This window comes from Delphinapterus leucas, chromosome 11, assembly GCF_059928025.1.
Source record: "Delphinapterus leucas isolate spDelLeu-1000000601 "Yukka" chromosome 11, BTC_Dleu_Yukka2, whole genome shotgun sequence".
Taxonomy (NCBI): domain Eukaryota; kingdom Metazoa; phylum Chordata; class Mammalia; order Artiodactyla; family Monodontidae; genus Delphinapterus; species Delphinapterus leucas.
This window is the reverse complement of record NC_143139.1, coordinates 66746239-66771697: the sequence shown is the minus strand read 5'-3', so window position 1 is coordinate 66771697 and position 25459 is coordinate 66746239. Positions and strand designations below refer to the sequence as shown.

The following is a 25459-nucleotide window of genomic DNA, read 5'->3' as shown; positions in this document are numbered from 1 at the left end:
CAGCCAAAAATAAATAAATAAATAAATTAATGAATTTAAAAAAATCAAAGGTAATCACTTGTTTGTATTCCTCACACACAAACTCACCCCTCTCCTCCCTCACCAATTCTGATTCTCTGGTAACAATGATCTTTTACACAATACTAGAGGAGTGTCCAGCTGAAAAAAAAAAAGGCATTTTAATTCTTTTATGACATTTTTAGTATTTTTGGAAAGAAATTACTTGCTTGATTTCTCTCTCAATATGTTTTTTAAACTTTCATTATAGTCTCTAGCTGCTCAATGATGTTGCCAAGAGAAAGTTCTCAGAGGAGTTATTTTGAGTCTTCTGGGATGGAAAAGAAAGATACATGATAGAAAATTATTAGAAAAAGTGCTTCTAGGAGTCTTGAGCTATTACTGAAATATAGAACTCTATTCTCTCCATCTGACTTGAGAATGGCTGATAGCTTTGTCTTGAATGAGGGATATTCCTGTTAAATCCAAAGGAGGTAGGAGAGAAATTAAATATATTTCAAATCAGAATAGATGGACAGTTCTAGTCTAAACTTCAAATTGGTTGAACATTTTTCCAACCTCTCCTGTGGTTGTTCTATCCATTCTCTTCTTTGTTAAATGTTTTCCCCCGTATAATACAGTGGCTCAATCTTGGCAGGTTATGAAGCAACCAAAAAGGACACAGTCTCGAACTGTTCCAATCAAATTCTCCTCTTCTACAACAAAAACTTAACTATTTCTAATGGCAATTAACTGTCCATTTCCCATGTGCCCATCCTTTCTCTCTCTACCTTGGCTTTCTCAAAAATGTAGAGCTTGAAGGTCAAATAGAGACACATTGTGGCTAATGTATAATCAATAATAATCATTAATTTGTAGTAGTTATAATAAGGGTTGCTGATATCATCAGATCTTCTGTGTACAGAAAAGATGACATAGTTTTTGTTTTATTGGTGAGCTATAGAAAAGTGTTAATATCCCAAGCAGGGCCAAATTCCCTACTTCAAACACTGTTCTGGTAAAAATGGCCATATTTAGAAGACCCCGATTCTCTAGTTCTGATCCTGGAGGAAAGCACGACTCTATTCTGCTGAGAGACATGGGTACAGCACATTCAGGAGTCAGTTATAAGGAAAGCTTAAGTTGTTGTTGAGTAGAACATAAAATACAGTAGACAAGGTAAAAACTGACAGAGAATTCGATTATCTTGTTAAAATTTTTATATAATAACAAAATTATATATTGCCTAATTCCTTGATTATAGGATAAAATTTAGCTATAAGGATTTTATTTTATGCCAAACACCCTGTGGATGTGTGAGGTTATGTTCCAGCTCCATAGATAAGGAAACCAGGGCTCAGAGGTATGAAATAACCTGTCCATGTCCCAAAGCTAGCAAGCAGCAAGCCTGTCCCCATGCTGCCTTATGCTCACATGTCCTGTGTCATGAGAGCACTCAGGCAGTGAACCTGAGTCCGGAGGTGGTTTCTCCGCCCCCTTTGGTATTTCTCTAGCTATTCCATCTCCCACAAATCACCTTCTCTACCTCTCTTACTACAGATTGATCATGAAGATGAAAGAAGGTTGCTATGGTCTGGGTATTTACATTCCACCAAAACTCATATGTTGAATACCTAACACCCATAGGGGATGGTATTAGGAGGTGATTAGGTCATGAGGGCAGAGCCCTCATGAATGGAACTAATGCCCTTATAAGAGAGGCTCCAGAGAACTCTCACCCCTTCCATCATGTGAGGGGGCACAGGAAGTCTGCTACCCGGAAGGGGGCCCTCACTCGACTATGCTGGCACCCCAATCTTAGACTTCCAGCCTTCAGAACTGTAAGAAACAAATTTCTGTTATTTATAAACTACCCAGCTTGTGGTGTTTTGTTATAGCTGTCCAAACAAACAGACTAAGACAGGTAAGGCATGAAAAACATCTGAACAATTTAGACTGTGAGAGCCAAACAAGACTTCAGTGAACATGTAACTAAAGCCATTTACTTTCCACCTGAGGAGTATAAGGCCCCCAAGGTAAGTGATTTAACCAAGTTCCCAAAACTACTTAGTGGCAGTTATACAACAGGCTACAGAAATGTCAGATATTAAGTCATCTTAGTATATGAAATAATTGTATAATTGATCCTATTCTAAAATCAGGGTAGAGTCTTAACTTGGATTGAGGCACTACGCTCTGAAACCAGTGAAGGCAGGGGCCATGTCTTTCTTTTCTCACATTGGTTTTCTAGCCTGGCACTCTGTTGAGTAGAAGAACATAAAATAGACCATAAATGAAAAAAAAAAATAGACCATAAATGAAAATTACATCTACTATTTGCTCATGATCAACATGATATTTTTGAAAATCACTTTCTAAAAAGTTGAGATTTGGGGATCCAATGACTTTTCATTTGATGTTTTCACAAATGAAAGTGATGACAGTTTTCACATAGTATACATTTACAGTACAAAGAAAGGAAATGCATCTAAGCCTTGGTTATTCTCTTACCAGGGAAAAACTGGGTTTCTGTGGATAATTTAAGAATTGTAATCATTCCAGTTCATTTCTATGTACCTTTGGAATATGATTTTTCACTTAATTTAAATATTATTTCCAATACTATAGAATTTGCTTCCTACTATTTAACACTCAACTCAGTTTAATGAAGGGGTATTGCTAGAAAACTTGGCTTAAGCATTGGAACTGCCACAAGCTGAAATGGCAATGCAACCAGGGTAACACTGTTATATTTAGTTTTGTAGTAGAGAAAGGCGCGTACCAGGATTTTGACCTTCTTCCAGTGTGATTTTGGGTGGTCTTCCTGCAGAATGCAATCAGAGAAGACTTTGAATTGGCTTTCATTCCCTCTGCCACTTCACCACATATTGACCTCTTGATGTTGTTATTCCACAGAGACTTGAGATGTATTTTGCCCCCTGGGGTACTGCTGGAATTTGAAGCTTCTTATTCACTTGAAATTTCTGTGAAGCTTTTCCTCGTAAGTTTTCCAAAACATTTCCCCCAACTTCTTACAACTGCTCTCTGATGTTATTGTGTTAGTTCATTGTCTACTTCCGGAAGAGTGGAGTGAAGAGCTTTTGTTTAGCCAGTAAATCGTGGATCAAATGAGAAAGTTCCAAATATGTGAGACAACTTGATGAGGTCATTAAAAAAAACCTAAAGGAATCTACGAAGTTAATATCTAAAATGGTGTTTGGGAAAAGTTTCTGGAGATTTCCAGCTTTCTCATCGGTCTGTTAAAATCCAAGACAGTATAAGTGTTGTTGCTGTAGACGATTTTAAAAAGGCTTATAAACGTATTTGTTATCAATGCTTTATTGTTGAAAACAAAATCGAAATTCTCTGGCACATAAAACAATTATTTCTACAAAAGGAAAGCCTACAAATCTTGATAATTTATACAAACAACAGTTTCTCAAAAAATAAAATTTTAATTTAGTAAACTTGTGCTCTATATTTTTAGCACTGTCTGCAAAAATCCACCATAAATCCCTGAGCGGAGACGTTTTTTGACCATGTTCTACAGACCCCCTCAACACTCCCCCCAAGTTGGTCAGTTACTAAGCCCAGCCCTGTAGTGAAAGGTGTCAGGGACATTTAGTTGTTAATGATCCATGCATTTTATGACACAGGCCCAATTATTAACGCTACTTGGGAATTGGGTCAACATGAAGTGCCTCTGCTGTGCCATCAGCGAACCTACCAAGAACCAAGTGTGTGAAAAGAAGAACAATAACAATAAAAAGACACAAAAGTTAAGACTAGGAAGTCATCATAGGTCAATAACTATTTAAATAAATAAAAATGTTAGACACTGAATTCACCTCTATATCCTTATATTAAATTCCTTTTTGCCTTTATTTATTTTTTTGCAATTGCCAATGCACTAGAAGATGAAAAATATACTTCAACCCACACTTTTGGTTTGACCACGTGTTTGTTGTTGTTAAACATTAAATATCATTCTGAAAACACAGTGATTTAATTATAATTTAACTTTTGGCCCTTCAATGAAATGTTTACCAAATAATATACATATTAGGAGGGCCTTCTTTTAATGCCATCAACAAATCTCTCTCACTATGTTGCCCTTCTCACCAAAACACTAATGCCATAGGAACACTACTTTAATTCTTTATCCCACCTTATTCAGATATGCAGCAGAACATATAAAATATGAAGAAAACATAATATGATCTATTTGCATGTCCAGCTTCCCTTAAATGGGGACGCTGACTATATATACACTGAATGTGAAAGGACAAGAAAAAAAGCTAATTTTAAGTTGCAAAGAACTGGTTTAATGAATCAAGTTTTGTTATTTTGCTATGGTAGAATAATAAATAAATAAATATGTTGGGTATTGTATAGCTACTTTCTCTAGGAAGAAGTTGAGAGTGGATCGTTGTTTTTACAAAGTTAATTTTTAGTAGCAAAGTTTGACTGCAAGTCAAAAACATGTTCAGTAAATGTTTCTCTCTACCTCCCTTGTAGTCTTTTACTTGTGAAATTATCACTGAAGTGGTTACTAATAGGTAATGAAATAAAATGCCAAATTTGCGAGTGAAACATAGTTTTCAACTGTGAAAAGCACTTGGCAGGAGACCTAGAAACACGTGGGCTAATGCTATAGTCTACTGCAGCTTAAAATAAGTCATTTTTTATGTCTTTTGGGAAGAACAAAGTATGATTAAAAATAATTCCTCAAAAACTTATCAGCACTGCTGTTTAGGTACCTATTAGAAAGTGATTAGCATTTCATACCAACTCTTTCCAGAATATAAAATCGTTGGCAGCCATCATTATACACCCTCGCACAGACTTGATTTTTAACCCAGCAACATCTGGAAGGCACAAAGCATCTTCCCTTTTGTCTAATAGCTGCTGGTTAGTTATTGGAACTAGACCATTTGTTAAGCTTCCTTTTGATTTACTGCCTTAGCATGAGCGTTAACCGGGAATAGCCATTTTAAAAGGCAATTTCAAAAGCCTAAGAATTAATACAATGAATCCTCCTAGGCAGTTTTGGGAAAACGTCAGTGACGTCAAAGTAAAATATGCCTGCCTGGAACACATAAGGCCTCCCCAGTCCCTCCTACAACGCCAGTGAGAATACATGGTTTGCTCTGTTCTGTATACCCTTTTCAGAACATGAAAAGCAAAGGATGCTCAAATGATGGTGACATCTAAATCATAAAACGTTATGTGCACTAGTCAGGAAACAAAAGTAGACTCTGACAGATCCTGACACAGTATTAAAAAAAAAAAAAAAAAAAAGTTTTCTAAGTTTTAGACACTGATAAGCAGGCTGTCCCAAAGAGGGAAGACAGCAGCGTCAGGACAACCGGCCAGCTCACCAGGATTCACACGACACTTGAATCACTGCGTGTGAACACTTGACCGTAATAGTTTACCGTGGCTGAACAGAAATTCTGACTTCCTCTCACAGTGTTTAAGGAACAGTATAATTTCCAAGTTAGCTTTCAAAATTGAACAAAATTTGAAACGTAGACTCCCCTCCCCCCTTTAAGAATGCCAAAAGATCCTGTTTTAAGTGCTCTGGTTTACGGTTCTACAGGTAACAATTATATCCTGCAGGAGGTTTCCAATGTTCCTCTTTTTGGTGTTAATGGCTGTGCCCACAGCAAAGTGGATACTCCCAGAAGTGGCAGTGACCTCAGTGACCTCTGCCCCCCGGTCTTGAAGTCCAAACTAACTCTTGTCATAGCACTGCTGGGAAATTCTGTTCGTTAATGAAGCCGGCTTTCAAATATGGAGGAGGATGAGGTACGGCCCTCCTGTGTCAAGTCTTGGAGGTCTTCAAGCCTTGCTTTTCCATGATGTTCCAGAGTTTGCGGAGATTGGACTGCGTAATGATGTCGTCCGGCTTGAGCCGCAGCGCCCGCAGGTAGTTGGCCTCGGCCTTCTGGAGTCGTCCATTGAGGTGTAGGATGGCTCCCAAGTTCATCAGAGCAGCCGGATACTGGAACCAGAGAGAGGAAGGAAAACGATTAAGAGGCCATGGCAAGCTTTCCTTCATGGAAGACAAAAATCTTCATCCATTTATGCAAATGACTCCCTTATGTCTGGAGGCATTTTATGGAAGCAATGTAGCAATTTATACAAATAGATAAAACAGGAAGGGAAAAAAAGGTTTTCAAACAGCTGCTGTGTACTTTGTGCTTTAAAGAGGGCAGGCAGTTAGGGAAATAGCTTTTTCTTTAATGAGAAAGTATAGGTTACCTATGGAGACCTAGTAACCTAGTCACACTGTACTTTCTTGAGAAAAAAGTTGAACGGGATACAATTTTAGATGGAAAGAATTGAACTTTTTTTCAACTCAATGCCAAGAAATAAAAAATTAAGTGGGAAAAGTTGACAAATCTATGTCTACCCATTCTTTGCTTTTTCTCCTTAGCAATATTCTAGGCCATTTCTGCAAACATATATAAATAAGTAAAATATACTGTAAAATTTTACTGATGTTTTCAGGGTGAAAACCCTGAAAAAAATTCAAATGCAACCACTAAAATTCTTTCCAAATTTAACTCATGTAGTTTAACGAGATAAAGTTCTAATTTTTAAGTCAAACAGCTTTTAAACTTCTAATGGTCGATGTTTACAATCAATATAGCAATATAGTATGTAGCACTAGTTTAATACAAGGGTTTCCATACCCAAATTCTCAAACATTAGTTAACAACAACAAGGCCTTCCCAAAGGAAAAAACACTTTGCTTGTTATCTACGAATAAGGGCTGTTCTGTTCTTGTCTTGTCCCTGGAACTTTCTGGCTAACAAAGGGCAGCTGATACCTTGACAGTTACATAAATGCATATTTCAAACATCAGATAAAACTAAAATTGTTTATGCTAAGATTATATTTTCATTTTACAGATGGTGTCAACTATTAATTGTCTTGGCAACTATGATACAGCCTAAAATAATTCACAATTATTTTTATGGTTTAGTGTTTTCACAATGCAAGCATTTTTTTCAGCTGAATTCATATGACTCCACTCTTTACTGTAAATACATTTCTGAATCAGAAACAATGCTGGGGGGAGGGTTGAATAGCTCAGAGTAAATCAGCTGGGAAAAGATGATCAGATTTGGATTTGAAGAGTACTGGATTTGAGTTCTTTTTTTTTTTTTTGCCAGTATGCGGGCCTCTCACTGCTGCAGCCTCTCCCGTTGCGGAGCACAGGCTCCGGACGCGCAGGCTCAGTGGCCATGGCTCACGGGCCCAGCCGCTCTACGGCATGTGGGATCCTCCCGGACCGGGGCACGAACCCGTGTCCCCTGCATCGGCAGGCGGACTCTCAACCACTGCGCCACCAGGGAAGCCCTGGATTTGAGTTCTTGCTCAATCACCAGCTGTGACCTTGGTGAGGTCCCCTAACATATCTGTGTCCCAATTCTTTCATTTATGAAATACTGAATAAACATCAACTCTTTTGCATGTTGTTAGAAAGATAAAATGAGAAAATAAATGTAGCACAGTATTGATACATGCACATAATAAACACTCTACAAATGTCAAGTTCACTTTTTCTTGTCTCATTTTGCTTGAGGTCTAGCACATGCATGTTTATGATTTTTATGTTGTTATACATACTTTATAATTTTTATTTCAATGGCTGCATAACATGTCTCTTTGGATGTATACCAAAGTTGTCTTAAGTCTTCAACTGCTGGGTATTATTTTCCGACTCTTCTGTATCCTTTTTTCTTTTCCAAAAACAATGTTGCAAATATAAGCTATTGCTGACCTTCGAAAACCTTTTGGTTAGGATGACTCCATACTTATCAAGAAAAATACAGATGGTCAACTTCTAATTTTAAACACCAATCCAAATAAACATAGCTCTAAATTACATGAGCAGTGAATAGCTCCACATTGGAAACTTAAAATAACACCACCTACTCTGTCTTCCTAAAAGAACTTTGTTATCATACCACCCATTGTTATACTGAGTTTCTTGATGCTGGGACACATTTCTGAATTACGTCCACTCCCAGAGCTTAGCATGACTGTCAATAAACAGCTACTAAATTGAAGGCGAAGTGTGTTCACAGCCTGACTTACTGGAGATGCTAAGTAGATAAAATGTTCAGACTTCCTGCTATCCTGAGTGGGAAAAGAGGAAATGGGGAGGGACAACCGCGGCTGGAGACCATTCCCTACTAACCAGAAATAGAAAAGGCCCAGTGATGGGGCTGAGAGAAACCAGATGGCTCTGTGGGGTAGTGGTTATTTCTTGAACCACTTTATTATCAGAGTCTGTACCTAACTATAATTGCAACTCAAGGGGATTATTAAAAACACTCAAGAGGTTACAGAATCACAGGTTCCAATGCCAGTTCTGCTCCAGTGACATGTGCACCTAGGAAGCACTGAGACCACAGTTTCTTCTGGAAACGGGATGAGAACAGTGCTTGCTTCACAGGGTTGAGATTACACGAGGATACAAAATTATTGTCTTCTCCCTCTCCTTTTCTGTCTCCTCATCATCTCAAACACACAAAGTAGGATCTTCTTGTCAACATGCCTGAATGACCACTGAGTCCAAATGCCGAGGATGTGTGAACTGGCTCTGCCTATACTAGGTTTATAGCCTTTCTTAGGTTAAACCTGGAAAAGATAACTGTGAAAACAGGTGGTGAAGTACATACCAAGCCACATAAATAGGCTTTACTATTGTTACTAAATTGCAGCCTGGGGTCCATCTCTCCTTAGACTACTTTGAAGTCACCTTTCTGCTATCAAGTGATGAAAAAAAGTTAATATTATTCGAAGAAAACACAATTAGGAAGTTATATCTGTTATCAAAATGAGTTCGGAATGCTAATTATAATGGTGTTTGGAATGATTCTAATTTTGCATTATCCACATTAGTGTTACTCATTAAACAAAAATAATAAAAAATTGACATTATGAAGTTAATGTGGGATAACCGATCTCTTGAAAGCTCACATATACTCATTAACTGTGTCCCCTAAAGAGTCAAAATCCAAATAAACTAAAAATGTGCATATTTCAGAACGTCATTCAATATTTTTAAGCAGCTATAGATTTCTACATTCAGATGAAACATTTTGGTTTAGATATGTCTATTTTAATAGAGTAAAAAAACAGTTTTTAAAAAAAATTTTAAAAGCCTATGGACATACATTATGTAATGCTTAAAGCATCACTATAGCTTCTTATTTGAATAAATAGAAACTGATGAAATTTACATACTGGTGTGCTCAAATGTGACATAAGAGTATCACTGCCTTAGGTAACGGCTTTGATAGTATCAACCATTATTTTGATAAAAAATTTCATGTGTTTGTTAAACATTTATGAATAAAACTAGATATAAAAGACTTTCTTCTTATAGGGTTATTTTCTCTCTTCAAAGACAAAGGCTTCTTTATCTTTGAAGCCTATCATGTCTCTGCTCCACAGCAATGACCAGGGTAGCTTAGTGGATGCCCATTGGACTGAATGCCTTCAGGTCTTCTAGCCTTGCTACAAAAATTGCAAGGAGTAGCATTGGCATCACCTGGGAGCTTGACAGAACTGCAGAATTTCAGTTGCCACCTACTGACTCAGAATCTGAATTTCAACAAGGTCTCCCAATGCTTTGTATGCTTATTAAAATTGGAGAAGCATGGTTCTAGAGGTTATTTCCAGATTCTAGATTATGTCCTTTTAGGGTTTTTGAGATGAAGTTTCCTATAAGAAGATGAAGTTCCTATAGAGCAAAAGTGTATCAGATCACATGTCTATTCTTCCATAAAGTAGAATTCTTCTCTTGGCCATGTAATTATTTAAGGTAATAAATGTTCAAATGAAACTTTATTAACAGAAGCCATAAATGACTGAATATTGTTAGACAGAAGGAGAGGGAATGAAAAGCTTTTTCATAACCAAAGAAGAGCATGTAAGTGTTTCTAAACAGATTTAAAGACTGCCTCACTATGTAACTGAAATGCAAGAAGTCCAGGTGACTGACAGGCTGTCTGATTACATAGTAGTATCATTGCTCTCTGCCAGCTATGACTCATGGACTGGGGAACAGAAACCCAACCACATCTGCTGATGTCTTCCCTCACACACATCCTCTTTTATTAAAGACAGCCGATGAAATTTTCAGCATGTTAACAAAGGCAGGCAAGCAGCTTGCAACCCAGTAACATGGGGCTTGTGGCTCCTCACAGACTAGAAAGGAAAACCAGACCTTTCTCATTTCCTTGAAGAGGGCAGATGCTTTACATCAAAGGGGCTGACTAGCAGCCATAATGAGGCAACGAATGATGGCTTTTCCAAGTCTCTAGGGAATTATGCCTTTATTGTTACTTTACTGTGCTCGTTGGCTTACTTCTCTAACATTGGAGGAAATAAGCAAAATTAAAATGAATATATATGTAGATGTATATTGGGATGGGGTAGAGCAAAGGTAAGATTATGAAGGTCTTACTCTAATCTAATGCCCTTGAGGCTCCCAAGGAACCCAGCTGATCACACAGCACTGGAACACAAAATCATCTTCCTAGCCTTTGCCTATTACATAGTCTTGGAAAGATATCTATGGAGGAGGAATAGTGAGACCATAACGGGATTTAAGATTGGGAATCCATGTTTCTACTGGGAACAGGACTAAAATATAGAACTTTGAACAGAGGACATGGGTGAGGCCTAGGAAAAGGAAAAGAAGGACTTGGTTGAAATGTTCTGGAGCTGTAAACCCACACAGTAACTGGCCTCTCTGTATCCCATTAGTCCCTGAGGCCACTTCCCTTTTCTGAAAATAAATCAACAGGCAAGAGAAGCTATGAAAAAGATGAAGACAGAGATAACAGACCGATAGTTCTAGTTTTATAAATATATCAATTTTCACTCAAAGTGTTGCTGAAATTATCCATATAGTTGTACATTTACTGTTGTAAGAACTAAATAACTTTTAAGAAAGAACGTCTAAAGTTAGCCTTACCCAGCTGTTATTCAGTTAATACACTACACATTTGGGGGATGTTTTCAAGATAACCACCTTTAACTTCCCTTCTGAATTTGCAAACTTAAATGAGTTTGCACAGTCTGAAGTTTTTAATGGATTCTCACTCTTTTTCAAATAGTTACCCAATAACTTAATGAAGGCTGCCTACTGCCATTCAACTGGATTCACTTGAAATTGCTTACCCAATTTAATTTACCGGAGCAGTAACTGTACATGATGCTTAAAAATGAATGGTATAAACTTTAAAGAAACATATTCATGAAAAAGAGTATTTATGCATACATTTAAGGGATCTCTTTATATTTATTGTGCCTTGTATATGGCAAATATTTAATAAATAGTTACCGAATTAAAGTTTTTAAGATTATCAGGTTTATGGGAAAAAAGTGTGACATGGATTGAGACAAAATTAGATACCCTATTCCCCTCGGTTCCAATATCACTCCTTCTCCTTGGTCCCACTGGCATGCGCAGTGGGCTGATACCAACCTGAAACCTCAATACATTACCCTTGATTCCTGGGGAATGAATACATTCCCCCACACGCACACATATACATTCATCCAGTTGTTTAGTCTTGGCAACTTCACCCTCAAATCTCCCTTAAATCTGTCTTTCAATTATAATTATGCTCCTTTCTCCCAACTTGGTTTAAGCCGTGGTCAACTTCTGAGATTGTTTAAATAAAATTATTTTGACAGAAAAGAATAATAAATGAATGGGTAGCTGAAAAGACTGATGGGTGACAGGTTAAATGAATGAACACACAAGTAAAGCCATATGCAGGGTTTTTTCTTTATTGTAAGTATTTTAGTCATACAAGAATTTCAGAGAATACAATAAAAACTGTGTACCTGCCTAACAAATAAAACTTTATAAAGACAGCTGAAGCCCCCAAATATCTTTCGGTGAAATAACCCCCCTTCCTTCCAAGAAAGCCACTATCCTGAAGCTGGTATTTATCATTCCCACGTATGTTTCACACTTTTTTTGTGTGTGTACCCATAGCAAATGTATGATCTTATACATTTATAAGTTTTAATTTTATACATATGTCATTATCCATCATGGGATGCCATCCTGACAAGCACTCACTTGGAACTTGAAATTTCTGCTCATCTTTTTGTTTTTCAGATTTATCCTTGTTGATATATGTAAGGTTTTGTTGTTTCACATAAATTCTGTTGAATGACTACCCATTTTCTGAAGGATCGGCTTACAGACTATGTAAAAGAGGCTGCCACTATAATTCAAAAAGCTACACGCCCTCCTATGTTCATAACAGCACTATTCATAATAGCCAAGACATGGAAACAACCTAAATGTCCATTGACAGATGAATGGATAAAAAAGATGTGGAAAGTATAAACAATGGAATGCTACTCAGCCATAAAAAAGAATGAAATAATGCCATTTGCAGCAACATGGATGCAACTAGAGATTATTATACTAGGTGAAGTAAGCCAGAAAGAGAAAGACAAATACCATATGATATCACTTACATGTGGAGTCTAAAATATGACATAGATGAACTTACCTACGAAACAGAAGCAGACTCACAGACATAAAGAACAGACTTGTGGTTGCTAAGGGGAAGGAGGGTGGGGGAGGAATGAATTGGGAGGTTGGGGTTAGCAGATGCAAACTATTAGATATAGAATAGATAAGCAACAAGGTCCTACCGTCCAGCACAGGTAGCTATATTCAATATCCTGTGATAAACCATAAAGGAAAAAGAATATAAAAAAGAATGTGTGTATGTGTGTGTGTGTGTGTGTGTGTGTGTGTATATATATATATATATATATATAAAACTGAATCACTTTGCTGTATAGCAGAAATTAATACAACATTGTAAATCAACTACACTTCAATTAAAAAAAAACCTCTCATCTTAAAAAAAAGGAGGCTGCCATCAATATTCTTGTGAATATCTCCACATGTACTTATGGGAGAGTTTCTAAGACTGGAGTTGCTAGACATGGGGGATCTTCAACTTTGCCAGATATCACCAAATTGCTCTTCTGTGTGGTTGTAGCAAAATGCATTAGCATCAACATGTAACAGGGGTCTCTCTGTTTCCTATCCTTAATGCCACTTAGTGTTGTCTGGCTTTTTAAGTTTTGCAAATTGAGAGTTGGAAAACAGTATCTTATTCTGTGCTTAGTTTTTTTTCCTGATTACTAGAGAGGTTAATAATATTTTCAGAAGCTTACTAGCTTTTTACATTTCCTCTTCAGTGATCCACCTGTTTTTTGTTTGTTTGTTTGTTTTAAATTTATTTATTTTTGGCTGCGTTGGGCCTTCGTTGCTACATGTGGGCTTTCCCTAGTTGCGACAAGCGGGGGCTACTCTTCATTGTGGTGTGCTGGCTTCTCGCTGCGGTGGCTTCTGTTGTTGTGGAGCACAGGCTCTAGGCGTGCGGGCTTCAGTAGCTGTGGCTCGCAGGCTCAGTAGTTGTTGGTCGCGAGCTCTAGAGCACAGGCTCAGTAGTTGAGGTGCACGGGCTCAGTTGCTCCGCGGCATGTGGGATCTTCCCAGACCAGGGCTCTTACCCGTATCCCCAGCATTGGCAGGCGGATTTTTAACCACTGCGCCACCAGGGAAGCCCAATCCACCTGTTCTTTAACATTTGGACAGAATACGTTCTGTAAGGATTGTCAACTACATGGTGATATTTGAAAGGTAATTACTCAGGGCTCCCATCACCTCAGAACAGCTGGTAAATAAGACTGTCTGCCCTGGTGTTTTCCTGGTCAGGGTCACTTTCTCAAGACTAACAACTAGATAACCACTGTTTCTAAGGTGAAAAGTCTGTTATACATAAAATGGAAAATCCTCGATATAGGTGCACTTACAACGTGGTGAGAGGAGGATAACAGAAATCTGGGCAGCAAGAGGGACAGCAGGAGCCGCCAAAATGTGTCACAGTGATTATGGGACCTGGACCACTGTATGTGGGAGAAGGATGGCTTTTTGCTGGTGCTTCTAGCATGCAGAACAGATTTTTCTTTATGGCCTGCTTCTCTGTCTCTATTCAGATGCCTTGCTTTCTGGCTTCTTAGTTCCTTTTCCCAGGGGCCACAAGCAAATTTAAGATGAACAATATGTTTCATAGTCTTCCTCTATTTACTGCCCTCCATTTCTACTGGCACTGCCTGAGTTAGCATCTCATCCCATTCCTAAACGCTATCAGCCTCCTATTCTCCCCACTTTCAATTTCTTCCTTAATCCAATACCTTCAACCTGACCATCTGTCTTTCTTAAGCACAGTGGGGTTTTAGAGGGTCAACCTGTGCCGACAGAAAAGAATCCACTTTCATGCCAGTACTAGGAAACCCTTTACAACTTGGCACCCCAAATAAGCCCTCCATATACATCCTTCATGAGCCACGTGAAACTTCTCTTTCGGCCGTGTGCTATTTTGAACATCCATTTCTTATCAAACTACTCTTCTGACAAAGCTCTTCTTCCACTCTCTTTTTTACAAACTTCTGTTCATTTCAAAAACGAACTGAACAGGGCTTCCCTGGTAGCGCAGTGGTTGAGAGTCCGCCTGCCGATGCAGGGGACACGGGTTCGCGCCCCGGTCCGGAAAGATCCCACATGCCGCGGAGCGGCTGGGCCCGTGAGCCGTGGCCGCTGAGCCTGCACGTCTGGAGCCTGTGCTCCGCAACGGGAGAGGCCACAACAGTGAGAGGCCCGCGTAACGCAAAAAAAAAAAAACAAAACAACCCCAAAAATACGAACTGAACAATCTCTTATTCATAGCTTACTTTCTATGTTGCCATAGTACTGTCTACATACATTAATTGCAACACTTACCACAATGAATTATATCTACTTGTTGTGTCTGTCTTCTAAGCTGGAAGGTAAGATAGTGAATTTACTTTGTTTTCGTAGTGCTAGTGCCAGGCTCTGGCATGTGAAAGAAACTCTCAGTGAATGCTTTCTGAAAGAAGGAAATTTTGTATGGTTTAGCAAAAAGAGGTGACCTAGGAGAGGTAAATTCTAGTCCAATCTCAGCGTAATTTAACAAACATTTATTAAGCACTTACTATATGTCAAGGTTGCTGCCAGATATGCTATATTAAGTGGTGAAAAAGAACAATATATTTTTTTGGTCTGTATGTGTCTTGAGCTAACTTTAATTGCACACTTGGCATTTATCACTAACTATTAGGAGGTGTACATTCTATTATGTATCATTTATGCTCCTGAAATTTGTGAGGTCGGCAAAACTGATATCCATGCCCTGTTTTAAGAACTATAGGGCATTGTACAGAAGAAGGCTTCACCGCCCTCAAGGAGTTTACAGTCCAGGGCATGAACACAAATTCTTCTACGCCAAAGGAGAATCAGACATGTCTACAAAGGACATACGAAGACTGAGCTAAGGGGTAAAGGGAGATTCCTTCCTTATGGGTGTGAAGCTTTTAGACAAGATAAATGATCAGGTTGCTTCAAATCTTTTATTCTTCTGAAATAAGAATGATACAGAAACTTTTGAAATGAATGGGTCATATCAAAATCAGTTTGTTACTTTTTAAAGCAAACTGCGGAAAGCAGAGCCAGCAGTGGAGAGAAGCCTTCACAGAGCAGGGTCTGCATTTCAATTAGTCTGGAGATTCAGATATTAGTAGTGACAGCCATGATGTTAACCCTTCTGAGACCAAACCAAAATGGAAAAAAAATTATTAAAAAATGAAATATTAATACAACAAATGAAAGGTCTTTCACAAAATTTTATGACAAAAAAACCCCACAACCAATGCAATGTTCGCAATTCAGAAATGATAGTTCTTTGTAGTCATATGCTGACTACAGTCAGATTTTGAATAAAGCATCTCTGCAAAAAGATTTATCAAACTGTACATCCAGCAAGGGAAAACAACACAGGAAGTCTAGCAAAGGCAAGGCAAATTCTGACAGATAACAGAAATGATTCATTCTGATTCTGTTTCAACACAGTATTTGTGTTTTTGAAATAGTTTTGAATAAAACAAAACAGATATAGGTGACAAGCAAGACACGACACTGTATTACGGCAGTAATTTCAATTTGTCAGTGACATATTTTATCCTGTGTGCTCAATCCTTATCTCCTACCTCTGTTCCATCCCAGCGGGTATTACAAGAATGTTCATTTAAGTTTTATGATGGGTGTGATTGCCACAGTGTGGAGTGCTATTCACTTCAGTAGCAATCAAAATGCCAACAGCTGTGGTTTGGGGGATAGCAAACAGTGACTGTAATAAAGTCATTTCAAAGGTGGTGGCAATTTCTAACAGATTTTAAAGTACATCTACTAGATTAAGGATATGACCTCAGAAATTATTCTTCACTGAGGATGATCCTATTTCAAAGATAAGTTTTCCTTATGTCCTTAATTTCACAGGAAGTCTCTCACATGATCCAAATGGAAAACCTTGATCCCAGGCCACCTAAGTTTCACTCACAGCTTTTTTTTTTTTAACTTTTTTTAATTGAATGAAAAATTCTTTAAATTGTATAGTGCTTTACAGTTTTCAAAAGTTTCACACACACATGATTTCATACAGTCCCTCTTCTCCCCCTATCCCTCACTCACAGCTTTTATAAAATGCAATTGGGGGACTTCCCTGGTGGCGCAGTGGTTAAGAATCCGCCTGCCAATGCAGGGGACACGGGTTCGAGCCCTGGTCCGGAAAGATCCCACATGCCGCGGAGCAACTAAGCCCGTGTGCCACAACTACTGAGCCTGCGCTCTAGAGCCCGCGAGCCACAACTACTGAAGCCTGTGCGCCTACAGCCTGTGCTCTGCAACAAGAGAAGCCACCACAATGAGAAGCCTGCCCCCCGCAACAAAGAGTAGCCCCCGCTCACCGCAACTAGAGAAAGCCCGCATGCAGCAGCGAAGACCCAATGCAGCCAAAAATTAAATAAATGAATAAATAAATAAATTTTAAAAATGCAATTGGCACACTTTATCTTGATTTGCAACAAGCACGTAGCTCATCATTTGAAGGAAAATGACTAAATAAATTTCTACCTATGTGAGAAAATATACAATGACTTAAAGTCCATGAAGATTAGAAAAATGAAAGTAAGAAGAATTTATTGAAGGTTAAAAACAATGAAGGAAAGAAGTTTAGAAAAAGATCTGCACAGTAGGCAAACATTACGTCTCTCAAACACCAAGAGCTGTCTTCTCTTACTAATCTAGGGAGCTGCTACAAAAGCCCATAGCATCTTCTCCTTTTCTTTGAACCAAAGTCCTTGCCTGTTTCTAGTCCAAATATGATTTAAGCAACATAATTCACTCTACACTTTATGCGTTTCTTTTTAGCATGAAGGGGAGGGAGGAACACGTGCATGCTTTCTCAATCATAGTCATATTACACAGAAGGATTTCCAGCTGTAAGGCCATCCAAGTGTGTATGTGTGAAGCATGAGTTTGAATATATCTAATACAATGACTGCTCATTCCAAGGAGTTGAAACATGTCACTGGAATAATCATGTTGTTATTAAAATGTATTTTCAGAGACATGTTGGAAGTTGAGATTTAGACTTATAACATTTAAGCACTCAAATGCCATGGAAGATGGAAGCAGAGAGCTAATTCTTTTTTGTTGCCGGGTGGGGGGGCCAGCGGCTGGCCTCTTTTTTTTTTTTTTGCTCTGTAAATTGATCTGATCAAAAAAATACAATACAACAAGAGGTATGGACATACCACATTGACAGAATCAAAGTTATACTGGAATAAAGACTTGACAGATGCCACAACAATCAGATCCAGGAGATTATTTTTAACCTAGGTACATCACTTCTCATAATTAACTTCTATGTTTGCAATACACAGCTTTGATCTGATGGAGGTCAACTGGGAGACAGTAGTTTGCATGTTGTGGAAATGACAGATTTGTTCCTGAATGGGGCTAATTGAAAATATTCATTTTTTTATTATGGAAATAAGCATGTCAGAGACCTTAGAACAGTGGATTAAGATGAAATTTAGGTTAGGCATACACTCTCTAAAGATGGATGACACATTTTTTTTTTTCCCTTTCACAAAGCAGATGGGGACCCTGGTGTGAACAAGCAGGATTAATGCAAGGCTGACAGTGTCATTCAGAGCAATCACATTTCAACATGACATCAGAAGGCAGCAACTGTACATCCACAGAATGAATAGGAAGAAACACATTTCCCTGGGAGAATTCAGGCACACAGCAAGTGGAAAGTTTTGTGAATGCTCTAAGTTAGGATGACCAGATCAAACGTAACGAGCAGGAGTAAAGCAATCCCTCCAGAAACTATAAATCTTTCCAGGGACTAAAAATAAAATGTAAACACACTGTCTGCTGCATGGCATTCTATTTGCACTTTCCTAGGGCCTAGACTTTGTTGATACATGCTTGTAAAAATAATGATGCAAGGTCTTCACACATCATTTCAGAAAATATTCCATCAGGACACACCAATCAAGGTGAAGCCATGCTGTACTCCAAGCCATTATACTGGCCAAAGTGTCACACCTGCTGAAAATGTAAAAATAAACATGGCTTGTGTGTATCTACACTCATGGCAAATCAAGGGAGGCTGAATGGCAGAACTTCTGCCACTCACGTAGTCTAAGCTCACATCTCCCCCTCAAGATCTCTGCATTCACTTGCACACTTGGCCTTTATTTCTGAAACGTTTGTGACCTGAAACTGTCACGTTCAGACTGAACCTCCTAACTTAAAGCCTGTATAGTCAGCACATTATAGGAAGGCATTAAAGACTGGCTTGATGACACTTTTCTCCATAATAGCTTCCAAAACTGTAAATAAAACAGATTTTGTATCACCTTGACCTAATCTTATCTCTTCTCTGAGCAACTCTATTTTTGAAAATGCTACACACTTATTTTCTTGACTCCCTTCCTTGGTCTAACCTATTAATATAAAACAAGTGAGCGAGCAAACAAATAATAAGCAATCAATAAAGCAACTGCACAGACCAAGAGTCCAAGCAACTGAGAACCTCAGATATATTTATTGAATACTTATTCACCCATACTCACAAATAACAACCAAAATACTTGAAAAGGAAGGTAGAACAAAATAAATTATTCCAATGATTAATTCTCATATGCCAACTTTGATTTCTTTTAGACTCATCTTCAATACTGAGTTAGGGAACCATAATGAATATGTGGTACATGTCAAATATGTCTACAAAATCACAAATACATTTTCACCTACTCAAAAAACATAATTTTGTATTGACAATGCAACAACCGTGAATAGTGATTTGATATGTGACTACAGAAAAAACTTGGCTACATTTCATCTCTACCTATGATTTGTACCTGAACAAGAAACCAAAAAGAACTTCTCTAGAAGTATAAGAGAGGCACATCTCAATTATTTCATGTAAGAAATTAGAGGCAAGATCCTTTTCTGCTATTACATATTAGCTAGTCTTAAAGTATCTTATGAATACTTCCTAAGTATCTAATTAAATTATAGGCCATTTGTCTCATAAATGCTTAATGTCCATTACATAGAATAACTAAATCCAATTTCAGTATTTTGAAATGGCTCATAGAAATTAAGCTATGCTCTAATGCCTATAATTTAACACTTTTATTTACTTCAGTCAAAGACAGAAGTTTTAGAACTTTGTGACCTTCTTTGGTTCATCCAAGAGAAGAAGAAATTAAGTGGTAATTATGAAGGTAATATTCTTAGAAAATTAAGTCCTGGATGCTAAGTGAACAGGACAGCCACGTGAAAGGGCAGCCTCCAGCAGAGAAGCAGGAGGGCGTGTGGTGAATCTACAGGTTTTTTAATGCCAGAACTTGAAGAACCCGTGAACTAAAATATTGCCTGCCACATCGGTAAATAAAGAATGTTGCAGCCATCAAGCCATCACATTACAGCTGCCCGGGAGAGTGAGCCCTGAGGCAGCTCAGCATGAGAAAACACAGGATACTGGCCCCAGATAGCTGAAGTGCATATCAAAGGAATGATTTCAGTCAGCCCTGACTCTTGCATCTTCCTATACATAGAAAAGTGCTGAATTTTTAACTTGAGATATCTGGTTTTCTTTTATTAACACTAATGTTAATAAAAGAAATGTTTAGACTACCTGGTCTTTTGTTGCAAAATCTCATATATTGATATATCCAGGATTCCCCCTTGCCTCTTTGGGAATGGTTTTTCAGCGTTGAGATGCTGTGTCCCAGGCTTGAAGTCCTCAGAACGTCCGTTGACTAAAACATAACTCTCTACTTTCAGGTTGTGTAATTTTTTTCAGTCGACAAACCATAGCAGGACAGGAAGCATGGCCATCCCAAGTGTAAGTAGATCACTACATTAAGTATCTCTTACTAAATAAATGGGGGTTTAGGGAGGTTGAAAAAAAAATCTATAACAATGAAATAATTAAAATTTCAAGAAAAAAGTCACTAAAGGAGACTTGTAAGCTGCAAATGGTTAAAATATCTCTCCTGTAGTTCTATGACTATCATTTCTAAAATACGTTTGAGTTCTTCAGTGATCTCATCCATTATAGCCAAATTTCGTTACTTTCATTTTTAATGAAATTTGTTCATTCACTAATTCATTCATCTAATTATTGAGCACCTATGTTGGGGATTCAGCAGTTCACAAAACAGTTCAAAAGTCTCAGGCCTCAAGGAGCTTAAATGCTACTTCTAAGACATACACAAAAAAATAAGTAAAATATATAGCATGTTATATTGCAGTATATGATATAAAAATGTAACAAATAAAGGGTTTAAGGAATGTATATAAGGAGAGAGGTCAACGAACTACAGTCTGTGGGTTATCTCCAGCCCACTGCTGGCCCATTTAAAAACCTACATGTTTTAAATGGCTGAAAACACTCAAAAGAAAGAATAATATATTATGATACATGAAAATTACATCAAATTCAAATTTCAGTGCCCATAAATAAAATGTTTCTGGAACATAGCCACATTCAATCATCTATGTATTGTCTATGGCTGCTTCCGTGCTGCAAAGGCATGCAAAGAGCTGAATAGTTGAAACAGAGACATTATGACTGCAAAGCCTAAAATATTTACCATCTGGTCTGCTACAACCAAAGTTTGCCAATATCAAATAGGGAGATCAGGAAAGGTCTTAAGAGAAGATGGCACTTGACTGAAGAACTGAAGGAGGTGAAGGTGTAAGCTTCTCAAGGAGTGACATGATCTGACATATGCTTTGAATGTTGTGCTGAAAGTAGACTAATGAAGGACTCCAGTTTAGTATTATAGGTCAGTAGTGACGTTGTTGCCTTTGACAAGGGTAGTTGCAGTGGAAGTTGGCTTATGCGACTAGAAGAATGAGATGATTTACTGCAGTGGGAAAGACCACGTGAGAAGAAGGTGTGGGAAGAAGATGAGGAGCTCAGTTTCGGACTAGTTGCTTGAGGGGGTCCCTGCAAGTGGAGATACTAAGTACACATTGAATAGATTAGTCTGGAGTCCAAAGAAGTGATCTCAGCCCGAGATATAAATTTGGGAGTCGTCACTGTATTTAAAGCTAGGAGAGAGGTTGGGATCTCTGACAGGCTGAGTATACAGAGAAGAGTGAAGCTGTGCAAAAAGAGAAGAACTTCAAGGTTAAGAGACTGGATGGCTGGGAAGGAATCAGCCAAGGGAATGCGTGATAAGACGGATCAGATTTAGGAGGCAGCAGAGAGAGGGTGTGCTGGTAACCAAGTGAAGAAAGTGCTTCCAGGAGGAATGAGTAATTATCTGTGTCAAACGCGATTAATACGACAAATAATGTTAAACTGAGAACAAACAGATTTAATGATGTTCTGTGCTATTCTAGTAACTTTGACAGGAGCAGTTTTGGTGACATCATTGGGGAAAAAGCCTGTATGGAGTAGGTCCAAATGAAAATGGAAAGTTTTGCTATAAACAGAAGGAGGGACATTGAGTGGTAGTTAGAGGTAGAAATGGGCTTGACAAGCTTTTTGTTTTTCAATTTTGGGAGACATGATATCTTTTTTTTAAATTTTTTTAATTTTTTTTTGAGGTACACGGGCCTCTCACTGCTGTGGCCTCTCCCGTTGCGGAGCACAGGCTACCCGGACGCGCAGGCTCAGCAGCCATGGCTCACAGGCCCAGCCGCTCCGCGGCATGTGGGATCTTCCCGGACCAGGGCACGAACCCATGTCCCCTGCATCGGCAGGTGGACTCTCAACGACTGCGCCACCAGGGAAGCCCCATAATATCATGTTTAAATGCTAATGGAGAAAACCTGGTAGAGAGAAAAACATTTGTTAATATATGAGAGAGTCAGAGATACAGAAACAGAAAAACGGAGAGAGGGAGGAGAGACAGAGGAAGAGGGATCCGGAACATCCTTCAGTTAAGAACAGAGGCATTCAGTGAAGAAATGCAGAGGTTGGTTTGAGCTACACGTATGGACAGTTTATCCATAATAATGGAAGGTAGCATTTAAAGGCACAGATGCAAATAGATGGTTAGATTTTGTGATGGGATTCTGTGGAAGTTCTCTGTGATTACTTCTATATTCTCAGTGAAAGAGGAAGCAAGGCCATCAGTTGAGTGTGGCGATGGAAGAAGAGCTGTTGGAAATTTCAGGTGAGACAGTAAAGTGTGAACAGTAATCTAGGAAAATGTCAGACAGAACAGACTAGAAAATTATAGTAGGTTTGCCACCCAGCACTGTGATCTCACTTGAAGTAGTGATATTGAGCTTAAAGTGCGTTGTCTTCTTCTCGAGCTACGTTTAGCTTCAAGATGCAGATATGGAACAGGCAGAGATGGATTTAACCAGGTGTTGATTGCGCCCGAAAAGTATGATGGGCAAAGAGAAGCAAAGGAGCTGAGGTTGCATGCAAGGGAGTGATAATGATTGACCTTGAAATGTAATGTCAATAAAGAGGAATGTGAGGTATAATGGCCAAGAACATTGAAACACTCTTGATTTCAATGGACTGTAGGTCCTGGGTGTGGCCGGAGCATTTGGGAGATTGGTGCCAGAGCTAGAGATGGTAGGCAGGTACTAGGCTGTCTGAAATGAGACCATGGAGGTAGAGAAAAGAGCAACTAGTTAAGAGGGTTCTCTTGACAGACCAAAGTTAATACAGTATTTTAAGAGTTGGGGAGTGACTGATGGGTGATGCAGGCAAAGGAGGGAAATAGAATCTTATGGGAATTAGAGTCTGGGGAAGAGGGATGACTTGTGAGGATGGGGCCTTTTTGGGGTGACTTCTGTGAACAGGGATAGAAAACATGACTGAGATTCGTCCCGATGGTACCAAGGAAAAAAAATGACACAACAATTTTGTTAACAAATACTAGCAAGGAGGGGCATTAGTTAGGATAACTTTTTTTCCCTTTTTAAAAATTTTATTTTATTTCATTTTAACTTTTTATTTTATATTGGAGTATAGTTGATTAGCAATATTGTGTTAGTTTCAGGTGTACAGCCACGGTGATTCAGTTATACACATGCATGTATCTATTCTTTTTCGAATTCTCTTCCCAGTTAGGTTGTTACATAATGTTGAGCAGAGTTCCCTGTGCTATGCAGTAGGTCCTTGTTGGTTATCCATTTTAAATATAGCAGTGTGTACATGTCAACCTCAAACTCCCTAACTATCCCTCCCCCCAACCCTTCCCTCCTGGTAACCACAGTTCTCTAATCTCCAACTCCAGTTTGCAGTTATTTCTTTTACCCCTCCCCACTTCAGAAGAGTGGTTCTCATCTCCATCTTAAAAGCCCAACAGCATTTCAGAAGAAGAACATAAACAACTACGGAGTCTGCATCTTGTGAAGACCATTCGAAGTAACGCGGAGTAAAAAGGAAAGTGGATCTTGCTCTCAAAATGTTTTCAAACTCAAGGGAAGGGAGGAAGTGGCAAATACAGATAAGCAACATAAACAAATAAAAGTACACAGACATCTGATGAAACACTTTGACATCCTCCTGGAACGTTATCCACTTTTGGCAGTACTCCACTTTGTTCAGCTTACTACTGAGAACCACTACACAACCCACAGTTTATTTATCAGAAGTATGTAGTGCTTTTCCTATAAAGAACACCGACTGATTTGCATTTTGACACAACCCTTTTCTTATATTTCAGTTTGACATCGTGTTGTCAGCAGAGCAATTCGACCTCTTGCCAAGATAAAGTCTAATTTCATCCCCACAAAATGAGAAGAAATTTGCTTTCCTTCCTCTATTCTCTCCTTTCATCATTAAGTAGCAAATTAGACTAGTGGCCAAATACATTTTGTTCCTTTCTTCACTTATAGAAAAAGTAAGACGTGGCATACTTTCCATGCTGCTAGGATTGATGTTCACGGGATGGATGAAGGACTCATGCATCTACTTTTCTTGCTGTCTATCCAAGATCAAGCTTTTTCTCACGTGGGTACAAACTCACTTACAGGAATATCTGCACCCTAATGGCTTGAAAGTCGCAAAGGTCTACCCAGTTGCAAGGAGCTAATGTCAACACGTAAGCTAGTCACATACACTTTGCCGTCAACTGCAAGTTTTTGAATTATCTTTGTAATATGAATTTGTTACCTGCTTTCTAGTACAATTTCCCTAGTGAAAACAGCATTAGCCCACTGTCCACCTTAAGCATGACAAATTATCTTCATCCTCAGTGCAATATTTGTTCAAGGGTATTGTATATACAAAGCTCCCAGATCTCTTTTTTAGTCTTAGTGTCTTAATGGGTCTGAAAGTCTGTCTTCCATTATTTATACTACAGGTACTTTTTTTTTTTTTTTTTTGCTATTTTTAAATTTTTCAAAGCACATATACAACTGAAGGATTCAGTTTTTCAAAGTAACACAGCCAGTGATCAGTACTACTGGGTCCAAAACCCAATTCTCTCCACTCTATTTCCACTCTACTATTCCAACTTACTATGATGGTGATATGGGGGTTGTTTTCATTTTGGTAAACACTGGCAGTGGTTCACAATGTCTGTCACAAACATTTGGATAGATTGCACTGACAATATCCTGTAACTATAATTTAAGGGCATAAGGCTAACTGGAAGATGGAGAGACAGAGGTATTGACAGATACAGCGAATCTATCTGCACCAGCACGAATTTTCTACGATTTTTCTGAAACACACTAAACAGTATTTGGGGTCAATGAAATTATTCTTAATTTAGCCTTTACTTCTTGCTTCATGTACTCTAAAGAGTGAAAATAAATCACTATCTACTTGAAGAAAGACAAAATTTATATCTTTATAATTGGCCCGCTGCTCTCAAAACAGTAGGGTTAAAATTATAATGCTTTGATATTTAAAAACAAAACACTGCTGTCTAAGATTATTTAATCACATCAAATACTCTATTGAAGTTTTATCTTCGAATGCAAAATCGTGTCACGAGCAATCATGCTAAATGCCTGTTTTAATTT

The 25459-nt window shown here is 38.4% G+C and overlaps 1 protein-coding gene across 2 annotated transcripts in view; it reads right to left on the bottom strand.

Moving 5' to 3' along the window:
• Positions 1-1062: 1062 nt before the first annotated feature.
• The window catches only part of TMTC2 (transmembrane O-mannosyltransferase targeting cadherins 2), a 398246-nt gene continuing 373849 nt past the window's right edge, over positions 1063-25459 (bottom strand). For both annotated transcript variants that reach the window (XM_022552427.3, XM_089921080.1), the window contains one exon: positions 1063-6004. In XM_022552427.3, coding sequence (XP_022408135.1) covers positions 5825-6004 — 180 coding nt within the window. In that variant the 3' untranslated portion in view covers positions 1063-5824. The remainder of the gene's footprint in view (positions 6005-25459) is intronic.